Genomic DNA, 13,355 nt, shown 5'->3' on the forward strand with positions numbered 1-13,355 from the left:
ATTTCAGCAAAGGGAGTTGTGTAACAGTGAAGATGCTATCAGTAAAAGCTGCACCTAAAAGGGCAGAATGCAAGCATCATGAGAAGTTTTTAAGATGTTAAAAAAGAACACTGCATCACTGGAGACTTACTATAAAATCCTGGAACAGTTCTGTAAGGCACATTTGAGAATCAGGAAGCATGTCCCAAAGGAGAAACAGTAAATACGTGAGATTGTTGCCATCTCCATAGAATTTGGAGGAGCACATTGCTGAAGGAATCAGTACTTTCATCAAACACGTCAAACCCAGAGGAAACCTGCCAGAAAGCTGATTAGCTCAAGGGATTTTCCTTTTACTATGGCCTGATCTTCCCAGTGTTTCCCTTTTGCATCCTAAGCTATCTCTGTATCTTAGCCAGCTACAGAGAACATTGGGAAAGCTCACACACAGGAGTGTTTCTCTGTGGGAAAGAGAGGTTGAGGAGGTGCTTCGGCCCGAAGCAATTTTTTGAAAGAAACAACAAATCTGACATTTAGGAGTGCTCACTCTTTGTTACCATTCATGCAGGAGTTCCAAAGAAATTCAGATATTAAAAAGGCACACACTGTGTGGTATGTAAACTACTGCTGAAGTCAATTTTGGGTTTAAACATTCTAGGAGGATTCAAGAGACTGCAGATAAATCCATACAAAGCAGATAGTGAACATTTACAATGAAAAGAATGATCAGGCACATCAGCAATTCAAGTATCATACAGAAGAGCCAAAACATCATTTGCAGAGCAGTATCATGCTTTCCTGATCAAAACTCTTTACATGAACAGGCGAGCAGGGAAGGAATGATCTGCCCGAGACACCATATATGAGTTTCTTAACAACTTTTGAGGTTTTCACAAAGGTTCTTGAAATAGAAGAAAAAGAAAAAAAGTAGGAAAAAAACCACATAAAAAACCCCCACAAACACGCACCAAAAAACCCTCCCAACCCAGCTACAAACAAAAACCCTGAGCTGTTCTGAGATAAATCACAGCCCTCAGTAACATGAGATGTTTCCCCATCTACTTACTCTCACCGCTACTTGCTCGAAAATATAAACATTAACATTCGATGATTTCTGTCCAAGCTACCAAGAATGTTCCTGCAATCCTGCACAAACCGAAATAAAAGATGTGCTGTTATGCCTATCATATTCACCAGGCTGGTCAAAGTAACTGCATGTCCAAGAACAAACTGAATCTCTGGTGTCTTGTCTTTCTTCCCCTGGTTATGTTTTGCTTAAAATCGTGACCTCATCTCACCATTATTACAGGATGTTACACTAAAACATTCACCTCTTTCTCTCGTGTCTTGGCAAGTTTCACTTGGAAGGCATGTTGAGATAGGAATGCCATGAATGACTCCCAAAAGGAGGAAGAGGAACCCAGATTCCTTCAGTATACACCTTTCCAATGACTAAAAAAACAAGCAGCAAGGTTGCTACAAATCTCACAGACCCAAAGAAGCAACAGTAACTCTTTATGTAGCACACACCTACCTGCTACCTACACCTGGGAATCACCCCTCAATTTGGGAATGAATTATTCTACCACTAAATCATGGGACAATACACTGAAATTGAGAGCTATGTAAAACACTGTTAAAAATAAGACAAATGAAAACTGACACCTCGTTTACTTCTTAACATTATTTCCCTGTGACAGTACTTAAAAGAAGTAGCAAAGGTAAATGATTCAATTTGACAATAATCTCAGGAAAACAGACATTTGCAATCTTTTAGAAACTGACTTATTGCTTCCTTGGGAAATTTAGTGCCAACTATCTCTGCAATAAAGAAAGCCTAACTGTCCAAACAGAGCAAGCTGTGCTTGCAACTATCTTCTGGATGGCACATAACCAAGTGCAGCCCAAGCCATGGATTAAAGCAGCATGGAGGGACAAAATCACAGACAAAAGCCTCTTCATGGTAATACTTTCTAGTTTTCTTCATTTTAGCATTTTCCTGCCTTATTCCTTTGGTATTTTCCACAGCTCAGCAGCCTTTGAACTTCCAATGTATACGTGTTGCTACCTCTATCACTTCTCATTTTTGTCCTTTTCAAACCCACTGGTACTTTCATAGAGGACTCACAATTATAGGGCTCAAGCCAGCTTTGTTTGAAAGGAATTAAGTGATTACTTGGTATCTTTTAAATGGCTGAAGCAAGTATTTTGAGATATGACTTAGGCTCACTGTAATGTGATAAGAACAAACATCTCTGTAACTGCAAGCCCACCTTTACATGGAACACTGAGCATAATCCTCCCCAGCTCTCTCTGATTAACAAGTCAGATAAAGGAGATTAAAAAATGCAGTTTGTCAGTGGGATCGTAGATCAGGTTGGTATCCAGAGCATTACCTTGCCTGTGCTTTGTAAGATTGTAGTTCTTGTCCTCCATACTCTCTCCCTGCTGACGATATCTCTGGTTACATCCACTTCAGCATCAACAAAACTTCTCTGTTTAAGAGCAGTTATATCATCATCTAGGTCAGTTTTGATAGTAGATCTTTTCTTTGCCATGATTTTTGCTTTGATAGCAGCAATTTTTTCCACTGACATGGCTTCAGACAAGGACCTAAATGAGCAAAAATAACAGCAGAGACTGAGTAATTACACAAACAATTCTTCTGAAAGAATTTGTGAATGAATAATTTCATCCTGCCTAAACTTCATGGCTATGCTGTAAAGCACAAAATAGTCACCCCATATATACTGAAAGATTATGAGCTTGGCATTGCTGCTTTGGGCAAGAGAATCAAACTTCTGGCAAAGACTCCATCCATTATTAGCATAAAAACCATCCAAAGATCAAAACTATAACAAATAAAAGTAAAGAACAAATAAAAGTAAAGCGTCAGGGCTAACACTATCATTTATAACATCATCTGAATTTCAGTTCCCTGTTATTTTTAGTGGATTACAATTCTGTGTCCAGTCAACCAACTTCTGGCTGCTCTCAGTGCAACATCTTTATCTGTTTGCTTTTAATTATAAATACCTAATTTGGTTGCCAGTGAGCCCTACTGTTTTTCAGGTGGGATAAAATAAAAGGACTGAATTGCACAATCCTAACTGTCCACACCCAATTCAATTTTATGTTAAGGGGTTTTTTTTGTGAGAATACATAAAAAAATTAATGTAAGTATTGGATGTGAAATATTCTCCTTGACAACTCAAGCTATTGGAAAGGGAACTTCTTTGCATTGCTGTTGAACAAAGTAACAACAGAGTCAAGCATGGAGTTCAAACTCACTACCTGTAAACGTTGTTTGTACTTTTTTTAAGGGACAGTCTTTTATATCCAGCATTTCAAAAATCAGTAAATAAAGAATATAAAGTAATTACAAACAACACTTAGTAATCATCACTGTAGCAATGCCTCACAACTCCAAAACAAAGTTGTGATACACTCAAGCAAGCATCCAAATAATTAGTTTATACAAAACAATGTATACTTTTTGATTTTTTTGATCTTATACTTTCTGTTCTTAAGTCAGGTATGACAATGACATTCTTTTTTTCTCTGGTTTCCTTTGAAGTACACCTATACAGAGACAGAGAGGAAGAAGTAATTCAAAATATCTATTTTTCATGTGGTTAGGTCTAATTATGGATTCCATGAGTGACTCAAATCTTCTCTATCATAAATGTTTGAAGCTCTGACTCCCCAGACGTTACTAATGGGAGTATCTAAGGGAAGAAGATTTCCACTGAGAGCTGCTGGACAGAAGTAAAACAGGCTCCCTTGAACAGCACAGGAGTTGTTAGCCATCCTATAATTAAGCATTAGCCATTCAAAAAAAGCAATCCTACCTGATCTGCTCCGTCTGCACGATACCTTCCTTGTGTCCTTCCAGCCGAGCCGCCAAGCGCTCCTTGTCGAGGCGCACACACTCTTCATCCTGGAAGGAACAGCAGTGTTTAAACTTCTGTGCATTCTCTTTTAAAAAATAGATACAACTAGAATTAAAGCCATTCAGAACTACTTTCTATACTGTATTTGCAAGGACAACCTTTATTTCCAGTTATTTTTGATCCGTGCACTAGCATTAACTGTAGAGCTGTCAGAAATTTCCTTTTAAGAACCACTAAGTATAAATAAGATAATGAAAAGGAAACTACCCTTCCCTTGTAAAGAGCCTTGCTTAAACAACAGCTGAGAACAATAGAAAAAAATCACTCCGAGAATTTGAAGAGAATTAAAATCACTCAAAGAACTTATAACAATGCTCATATTCAGGTAGGATAATACAAATCCACATATGTACATATTTAAGGTAAATTTATCAAACATTCAAGTTTGCCCAGATATTTAATCATTGACATTTTTAAAGACAAGAATTGGTCTGAATTGTTTTATCTTGATGCAGAACTTTTAGAAATGGCATTCCTAGTAAATCCAAAAAATGAGTCAAGAGTAAGGAAGCCTCTAAGTTACTCAAGCCAGGTTTGGGATAGACGTGTAATTTGAGAAAGCAGCAGAGAGATGTAATTTTATTCGCTCTTTTGAGCTTCTTAATGTCAATACTACTTGTGTTCAACCTGTCTCATTTCCCCACCGAACTAAAATCAGCATCAAGCCCATCCTGTTGCTAAAAGGCTGTTTGGAAAGGTTGAAGCACAGCAGAACCTCATGCCCATACATCAGGAGAGACCTGGAATCTCTACACTGGGATGATCTCCCATTAACTTAGAAGAGACTGCACAGGCACCAAGCTGCCAGAGCAGCAAGGAAACAAAGAGAAGGTGGCTATAACCTCATTACACTTATATGCAGAACTCCTGATTATCCAAATTATGGTGGTGAAGATAATACCGTTTCAAAACATACTGGCATCATAACCACACAGGGTAATGCAGAATGAAGTCTATGGATCACCAACAGGTCATATCACAGCAATCATCTGCTCACGTGCCCTCAAGAATGCATAAAGTTTCTATGACACCTATGCAGTTCTAGGTAAGCACAAGCAATGTTCAAATCCAATTCCTGAATAAGTGAATTTACGTATTTTGATAATTCTTCATTTAAGAAGAATCGTAACGCCTCAGTACTTTGAAAACATGTACAGTCAGATTTGTAACTCAGAGGAGACAACTGGATGGACATACTTCTAAAATAAATTATAAGAAAAACTAACTAATTTTTTTAAACCAGGTAGAGTTAAGTAATAAAACATGTGTAATAATTAGACACATTGCTTCTATTAAAGAGGCACTTGTGAAAATACACTTTTTAATTAATCACCTAAGACACAGTTTCATAAAATAGTAATCACAGGGGCAGTTTCATATGAAAGGGACTAAGCTAGCAGGTAAAACAAAGTCTCCACAGACAGATATAGGACTGGCATTTAAGTCATAATGCCAACTCATGGATGGCAAATAACTGTACCAAGTCATGACACAGCACTTTTATTCCAGTCCCATCTCAGCAGACACATTACAATGCAAAGGGTACTTAAGAGAGATGTGGTCAAGCCTTCCCCTTTCATACTACAACATACATCCAGCAACCAAAACTCCACATTTAAATAAGAGGCTTTAATTCCAACTCCTTCCAGTTCACAGACTAAAAGAAGTACTGTGTGCACCCCGAGGACAGACAAGCCAGAGGCATTTCTACAAAAACAAATAAATAATATACCACCACCCCCAGTTTGTATTGATGGCAGTTCCTGTCATTACCTCTATTCTTGGTTTCTTTGCTTCTGCTAATATTTCATCTGCTGCTCTTTTAACTACAAGAAAAAGAAAACATTAAAAATGCAAGACTGTAGTAGACTTTTTATAAAATAAACCTCAAAGTTATTTTTTAATTAAATTGTACCTTGAGTGGACCGTTGAAGACCAATTTCAAGTGGAGCACTTCTGTCTATGCTTGATGAGGTTGCTGTAATCAAACAGGACATTCAGTTTAAATACAAAATATCAGCCATAATATTTGAGACTGAAAGAAAAAAGGACAAAAGATAAACTGCAACAATGGAAATTGTAACTAGATATTAGGTAGTAAAAGCAGTCAAACACTGGGACCAGTGGAGTGGAGATATTCAGAACCTGCCTCAGTATAAAGTTAGATCAGGTTGCTCAGGGTCATTTGGCCCTTCTTTGAAAAGGGGATTAAACCCGCTGGCCTCTTGTGGTCCCTTCCAACATAAATTAGTCAGGGATTCTGTGATCTCTATATACCACAGAAAAGAGAGTCACAATGGTAATTAGAACCTGGAACCAAGATCTACCCGTTTGTCCAGTTTTTTGGAATAAAGACAACTTGCTGGTCCCTTTAAAAGATATATATAAAAAACGGTTTTACTGCCCCTGTTACAGAAATAATCTCATACTCCAGGATATTTAACATTTTAAGACCACCAACAAAACATAGCAACTTAGAAAGGTAAGTGATATTTATCTTTTTCTCAGAGAAACCTCTTTACTCTGACCATTGTTAACAAAAAATGTAAGATGATGAAATACCAGGTAAATCTGTCAGACTGACAAAGCAGTGATTTGATATATTTTACTGAAGATTTTATCCCACACATTTCTTGCATTCAAGAACAATGTACTACTGAAAGCTTCCCACAGTCTAAGAGAAGGAAAAAACATACATGCTAAGCATTCTAACATGTAACTTTTGAGAATGTTAATAACAACAACAACAATAATAATAAAAATAATAAGAAGAAGAAGACAGTTCACTTCTAAACATGCATGTAGGAATGCAGCTCCTATCTAAGCACCATAAAAGCAACTAATTTCAGAACAAAATTAAAACCCACAAGATATAATAACCTTGTTTGAGAAGTCTGAGCATATTCAGCTAAGATGCAGACTGACCATTGTTACCCATTCTTCCCCTCCTACCCTTCACCTGTGCCATGAATACGAAGCAGTAAAGTGCACTCTGTGTCCAAGGCAAAAGAACACATCACTCACATGTTTCCCCATTTAGGTATGCAAGCAAGTCTTTCCTATCAGGTCTTCTTACCACAGGAATGTTTTCAGTCTGAAAAGACAGCAGACATGACATTAAACTCTTCTTCCCTCGAAGTCTCTTGCTGAAGATTTTTCACTTTTATTGAAAAGTACCCATTCACACAAGGACAGGAACACGTGTCCTGCCACCCAAGAAAGCTCAACTATCAAGCTTCAAAATGCAACCTCATCCTAGAGGATGTTCAGCTGCACAAAACGAAACACGCTGTCTGCTGTAAAACCGAAAAGAGAGGACAGCCTTTTTCCTCCTTCACTTTAAACTTGCAAATAAGATCAAGAACTAGCTTTTAACACACACAGAGTTCTCTGTCAGGAGTCTGTGTTGATACACAGAAATGAAGCATCTCAATTTTCTTGTTCCAAATATGTAAAACATGCAGGACTGCTGTGTCAGGTAACCACGAGGCACATGGGAAGATGAAGTGTGGGCTCCTAGAAAGCAGTTAAAAGGAAATCAAAAGGACTTTTTCCATTGAGAATTCCTCAATCTTTATTTGTAGAGCTTATTAATTTCTTTAATTAGATTGCTACTTCCAAGTCCACTCCAAAGTTATTCTGCTGTATTTTAGTCCGTTCTGTTGATCTTTGCCCTCTCAGGCACTAAAGGAACATCCAGATTGGGATTGCACAACAGAACAGATGGACAAAAGTACTCTTTTGAAATAGTGCTGGAAACAACTGTGTCCACAGAATATCAAGAGAAACATTACTGTTAATATTTGGGTGACACACTCTTGCTGTAAAAGCAACCTGGTGGTTTGAGGGATAATCTGTTAGGAAGGCACTTGTCAAGAAAAATACTCCCCCTTGGCAGGGACTGTCGTGTGATCCTTATGGAGAGGGGGTGTTTTTTAAACTCTCACATGCACTCACACACCTTGGTGCGTATCTTTTTCCCCTTCCCCAGGCAAATTCACACACCTCAGTGCTACTACCATCCCCCAAAAACATCTACACAGTGTCACTTACCACAAGAAAACAATCAAATTTGGTATGAGGTACTCACCGCAGCACGACGGACGTACACGGGATGGGAAAGGTGCACATTATTGAGCAGGAACAAGATAGAATCTAAAGTGTAGTATTCCCTGGGCTGGCCCTCTTTCCCTGTCCTGTAAAACAGTGAAACAAAAATAGTAACATTTAAACTCTCCACCTCTGTTTCAAGTACATCCTTTTTTCAGAAAAGGACTCTTTTCTTTATAGTAATATTACTATCAGGCTACTGCCAAAATGGTGAACTAACAATTGCATTAAAAAATATGGGTGAAGGATAGGTGTTCTGCAGCCTCTTTACTGAACAAACTACATAAACTGTCCAAAATAAGCCAAACTAAGAGCTGGATGGGTTGTAAAATAAACAAGCCAGACCTGGGAAACAATCACATTTCACACGATTCATTCTGATTAATTATTATTATTAAAGGAACTGCCTTGCCTTATTTGGGACAGCCAACAAAATATAACTGAACTGTGAGTGAAAAAAATTATTTCATGCTCTTCAGGTATAACAGGACAGAATTTTCACCGCTAGAGAAAGCACAGTGAAGAACTCGGAATATATAAATTCCATGGAGTCTGGAGAGCAAAGGGTTCAAAATGGTGCCAAAAGGTCAAAATCAGGAGTGACCAGAAACTGACTGCACACAAAACTAGCAAACCCACAACCAACTACAAAATCACAAGGAGCTCCCATACTGAAGTCAGACCACATCAGAGCAACACAACAGCATCAAGTTCAATCTCAGCTTTCAAACAGCTTGTTTGAAAGAGACACCTTTGAAGGCTAAAAGGGAATTTGTTCTGCGCAAGGATTAGCAAGAAAACCTCCCACCAAACAATTAACCTCCCAGTTCCAGCTGGGCTCCAAGTACACTGAGCATAATCCCCCGCTCACACACGTTCACTCATTATGCTGTTACGGTAAGATTTTTGTACAGGAAGACACGTCTGCCCAAGTTTCAAAACAAAACCTACTCCCTACGTACTCCAACTGCTGTGAGGGACAGAGCTGGCAGTCAGCTTCACCAGGACAGCAGCAAGAGCAGCGACTCCACTGCCCACTTGGGACCTGTCAGACCCCGGCTCCTCCACACTGCCCAGTCCCCTTCCCCAACCAGCTGGTTCACCTTAAGGCCCAAGGAAGGCAAGCCAAAGCTATAAAATTTAAGACTGGTACAGAATTTTCATGAAACAAGATATTTCAGGAAGAAACCCTTCCATTAAAACCCCAAGAAGGAGCTTTCCCTCTCAGTACAGCGGCTTTACTCATGGCTCCCCATCAGCATTGAAACAGAACATGCACCACAGAAGTGCCAACCTCTCTGGGGGAAGGGAGACAAAATAAAAAAATACTCAGCCACAACTTAACCTGAAAGAGCTACACAAGCACCTACTAAAGCAAGAGAAGTACAAGTCTTTCCTCAGTACTGTAGATTTAATGCCACTACTGCTTTACCTGCAATTACTTTTCTGAAATTAACCAGACCGAAGTGTCCAATAACCTGTTCAAAACTCATTACCAGCAGTGAGGTTCAAAACATCCCCTTCCTAATGATGCCTGAGAAAACCAATATATGAATATCATACAGAGAAAAGGGATCCAAAATACCGGTAGAACTGTAGAATAAAGGATCTTTCTACCACTGTTTCCTCCTTCCAAAAAACTCGGTCTGTGTGGGGTAGGGGGGTGTGTGTACATTTTGCTGCTGAAGAGGAAAGGGAAGAGACAAAGTATCTTTCAACTGCTGAGAAGTCAAAACTTGGCTCCACAACTCCAGCCAACAAAACCGGATTCCTCAGCAAGGAATTGTTTGAGTAAGCAGCGAAATGGTAACAATCTCTGATAAGGTGGTATCTAAACATATTTGGAGCAGTGGCAGAAACAAAACAAAAGCTTCCTCCACATAGGCTTGGCTCTGAAGTGAAGCCATGTTGTCCCGTGATACGCCTGTCACTTCATTCTAAAACAAACACTTTAGGTTATCCTAGGTCGGAAAAACTCATTATTCCTTTGGAGCGTGCCACATGCACTGAGCATTATATATAAGTTCAGCTGGTCATCTATTCAAGTTTTAACAATATTTAGCGGTAAATGTCATAATTTAAAAACAAACAAACAAGATACTGAACCCTTACCTATCAACTTGAAAATACAGTATTACAAAGCCATGGGCATTGCCAAGGTTCAGCAGAGCACAGCTGGCACTTCATCACTTCAGTCCCACACACAAGAAACCCCCATGCTCCAAGAGGATGTTTTATTAGGGGAACAAGATATTGCATGTTAAAAGGAAATCATCAGATGGACAAGAAGTTGCATACGAGGAGAAAATCTAAGTCTAAACTGACATTTCAGCCTCAGTGTGTGCTCCTGTTCAATAAACAGCCAACTAAAAGCAAGCAGATCTGAGGGTAGCTTACCTCATTAAATTTACAAACATCCAAAGTAGAAACAGAAATTGATTCTCTTATTTCCCATATTCAGTTATGGCATCAATTAGTTAAGAAAACGACTAAATCTTTAGAGGCAAACTTCAACAAGCCCAGTAATAAGCATTAAAGCAAAATAACGAGTTGTATCTCTTACAAAATAAAACTCCAGCTTAAAAATGGAGAAAATGTTTATATAACACAAGAGAGGAAGTTTCACCTGCTTGTTTTCAACAACACAAATTTATTTCCTGCTCATCCACTCACCTGTGGGCACCAGGAATTTATTAATTTTTTACTGATTTATTTCCTCTTTCCTGTTTCAAAGCCTGCATTTTGGCAGAGGCAGTAAAGGCCTGTGTCTCATCCACAAAAGCAAGCAGAAATCTTTAAGAACACAAGAACAGGCACATCGAGTATCACACAAATGACAACAGCCAGGGCCAGCTGCTCCCTGTTCAAACTCCTCAGCTGTACATACAGCCCTCGGCTGGGCAAACAAAGCAATAAGTTTCTCTGTTAGGTTGATTCCTTCCTTTGGTTTTGAAACAGATTTTATAATCACTTTTCAGGGGCCATGGATCAAAACACACAAAACACTTAATCTCAGGCCATCTAGCCTTCTTCACGTGCCAGCAGGAGTATTCATGTAACTATTATCTGGAACTTAATCTGGATTAAAGTTAGTCTTGGTGCCCTCCCCCCTTTTTTTCCCCTTCAGGTTACTTCTAACTTGGCTCAGTTCCTCAGACCAGTTCCCTGCGTGGCTGACTTTGGTGTAGCACAAGGAGAAGGCAGAGCAGGGCAGCACTGCTGACTTCTGCCAGCTGAGCTGCTCCAGGAGTCAGGGCTAAATGTCTCGTGGGGCTCCTTCTAATTCTAGCAGGGACAAATGCCACTGCTGCTGCTTGGACTGGCATTCCTCTCTCCAGGCTGGAGATGCAATTACAGCAGGCGTGCTGTGGACACCTGAACAGAAATCAAGCTCTGCTCTCTGAAAAGCTGAGCCACCAATTGCTCAGTGCAAGCACCTGTCAGGTGACCTGAATATAAGGGGGTTTGAATCTTCAAAGTTTTCTAAATGTTTCTCATAAATCTGGCAATTACATAAAGCACCAGCTCCTAAACTGTGGTGTCAAAGCTACCGAGCGTGGCTTGCAGAACTGGTCTCAGTTTTCCAGTGTCTTCAGTTTGAAGTCACAACATGCAAAATGCCACAGTGGTTCACAAGGAACATTGTGAGCTGACAGCAGTGCGATCCTATCACAAGTTCAGGAGCCACTGGTCTAAAACAAGATTTACTAACTTACCTCAAACAAATAAAAACCCTCCAAATTCTACCACATCTACCTCAGGAGGTGAGCACACAGACAAGCTGTGAGGAGGTCACTGCTGCTGTTCTGCTCAGAGTATCACCTGATCACCCACAGTTCCTTCGTGACCACGAAGATAAAGCTGCCTGACTGTACAAAGTTTTCCTCTCCAGCTGCTGTCTTTTTGCTTTTGGGAGCAATGCCTGGGTCTAATTCAAGCTCTCCTGAGCAGGATTACGCTTGGACTGGTGTATCAGTTTCTTGTTCCCTAGAGAAGAGCAGTGAGCCTTGTCTGTCCAGTTAACCAGTGCTTGTTAATGCTTGGGAACAGCAGCTTGTGGCAAGGACACCACCACGACTGTCCACACATCGCTCAGCAAAAATACAACTAAGACCTTTAATTGCTATCTCAATATTATTCTTCCCCTTTGGTCTAGCCACCAGTATCCCCTACTGAGCCAGGAAACACAAATAACTCCAAAATTAGTTTCTGAAAGCTTGAAATGTGCTTGAAATAGCACACTGCTAGTTATAACAGACACAGAGTAAAATCAGCTACAAAAAGCCCGTCTGCAAATCAAGACAAACAAACAGGTTTTATTTCCTTGTGTCTCACCTAAAAAATCCAATGCGCAGGCTGGAAGGTGTAAAGATCTTCCCCGGATCTTCGCTCACGAAGACTGGCCATATATTATTATCTTTCCCAAACTACAAGTCAGGATACTTAACATTCATACCATAATTATAAAAACAAAACTAAAAAATAATTCCTGGTCAGATTGAATGACAATTTCAGGCTTTTTTTTTTTGAGAAATCTGCAGGTTCTTTGCTTCTCCACAAAGCTTCACAGGATAACACACCTGAAACACTCGCTACCTGACCTTCAACAACGAGCATTTTCTTTCTCCTGGGTTTGAAAGAGATTCGTTGGAATCCTTCTAGCGAGGGCTAGAAAAGCAAGCAGCTGCTGGATTCCGAGGAAAGGTTAATGAAGAACTCCCCTGCAACGTGAGCAACCCATACACTACACCAGGAAATTCAACAGGTACAAACTCCCGATTTCTGGAAGTTTTCGGAAAATGAGCATTTTATCCGATACAATCACTGAAGCCACGTAAACACTGTCTCTGCTTGTTTATTACGACAAGACCGACTAGGAAAAGCCTGGGCCGGGTCCTGCCCGGGAAGAGGCCCCGGGAAGGAGCAGGGCACCCGCACAGCTCAGGTGAGCACAGGGGGAGCGTCGTCTGGACCCCGGTGTTCGAAAGCTCCAGGACAGCAGCAAAACGGATAAACAAACTAAGGCAGTTTAGTTATATACACACAGAATATGCTGAGTTTGGAAGGGACCCATCGGGGTCACCGAGTCCGACCCCCTGTCCCTGCACGGGGCACCCCGGCAATGTCACCACGCGCCGGAACAGCAACGTAGCTACGAAAATCCCCGCTGTCCACCGAAAAACCCGGAAAAACCTCGGGAGAAGCCGCCTCCTGCCATCTCATCGCGTGAGTCTGCAGGACGCGGCAGCGAAAGCCGAGGAACGGCCCGGCCGCGGCCCCTTCTGGGACGGTTCTGTGGGGGGAAGCCTTTCT

General features: G+C 40.4%; 1 protein-coding gene across 1 annotated transcript in view; it reads right to left on the reverse strand.

The window, feature by feature from the left end:
- CDC73 (cell division cycle 73) overlaps positions 1-13,355 on the reverse strand; it is a 104,463-nt gene that overhangs the window by 90,793 nt on the left and 315 nt on the right. Inside the window, exons 2-7 of the mRNA XM_050306615.1 lie at positions 8,023-8,128; positions 6,957-7,026; positions 5,848-5,910; positions 5,706-5,758; positions 3,831-3,919; positions 2,376-2,592 (exon numbers count right to left, since the gene is read on the reverse strand). Coding sequence (XP_050162572.1) covers positions 2,376-2,592; positions 3,831-3,919; positions 5,706-5,758; positions 5,848-5,910; positions 6,957-7,026; positions 8,023-8,128 — 598 coding nt within the window. The remainder of the gene's footprint in view (positions 1-2,375; positions 2,593-3,830; positions 3,920-5,705; positions 5,759-5,847; positions 5,911-6,956; positions 7,027-8,022; positions 8,129-13,355) is intronic.

The sequence above is a fragment of the Myiozetetes cayanensis genome, unplaced genomic scaffold, assembly GCF_022539395.1.
Source record: "Myiozetetes cayanensis isolate MyiCay16 unplaced genomic scaffold, myiCay2020 scf12, whole genome shotgun sequence".
NCBI lineage: Eukaryota > Metazoa > Chordata > Aves > Passeriformes > Tyrannidae > Myiozetetes > Myiozetetes cayanensis.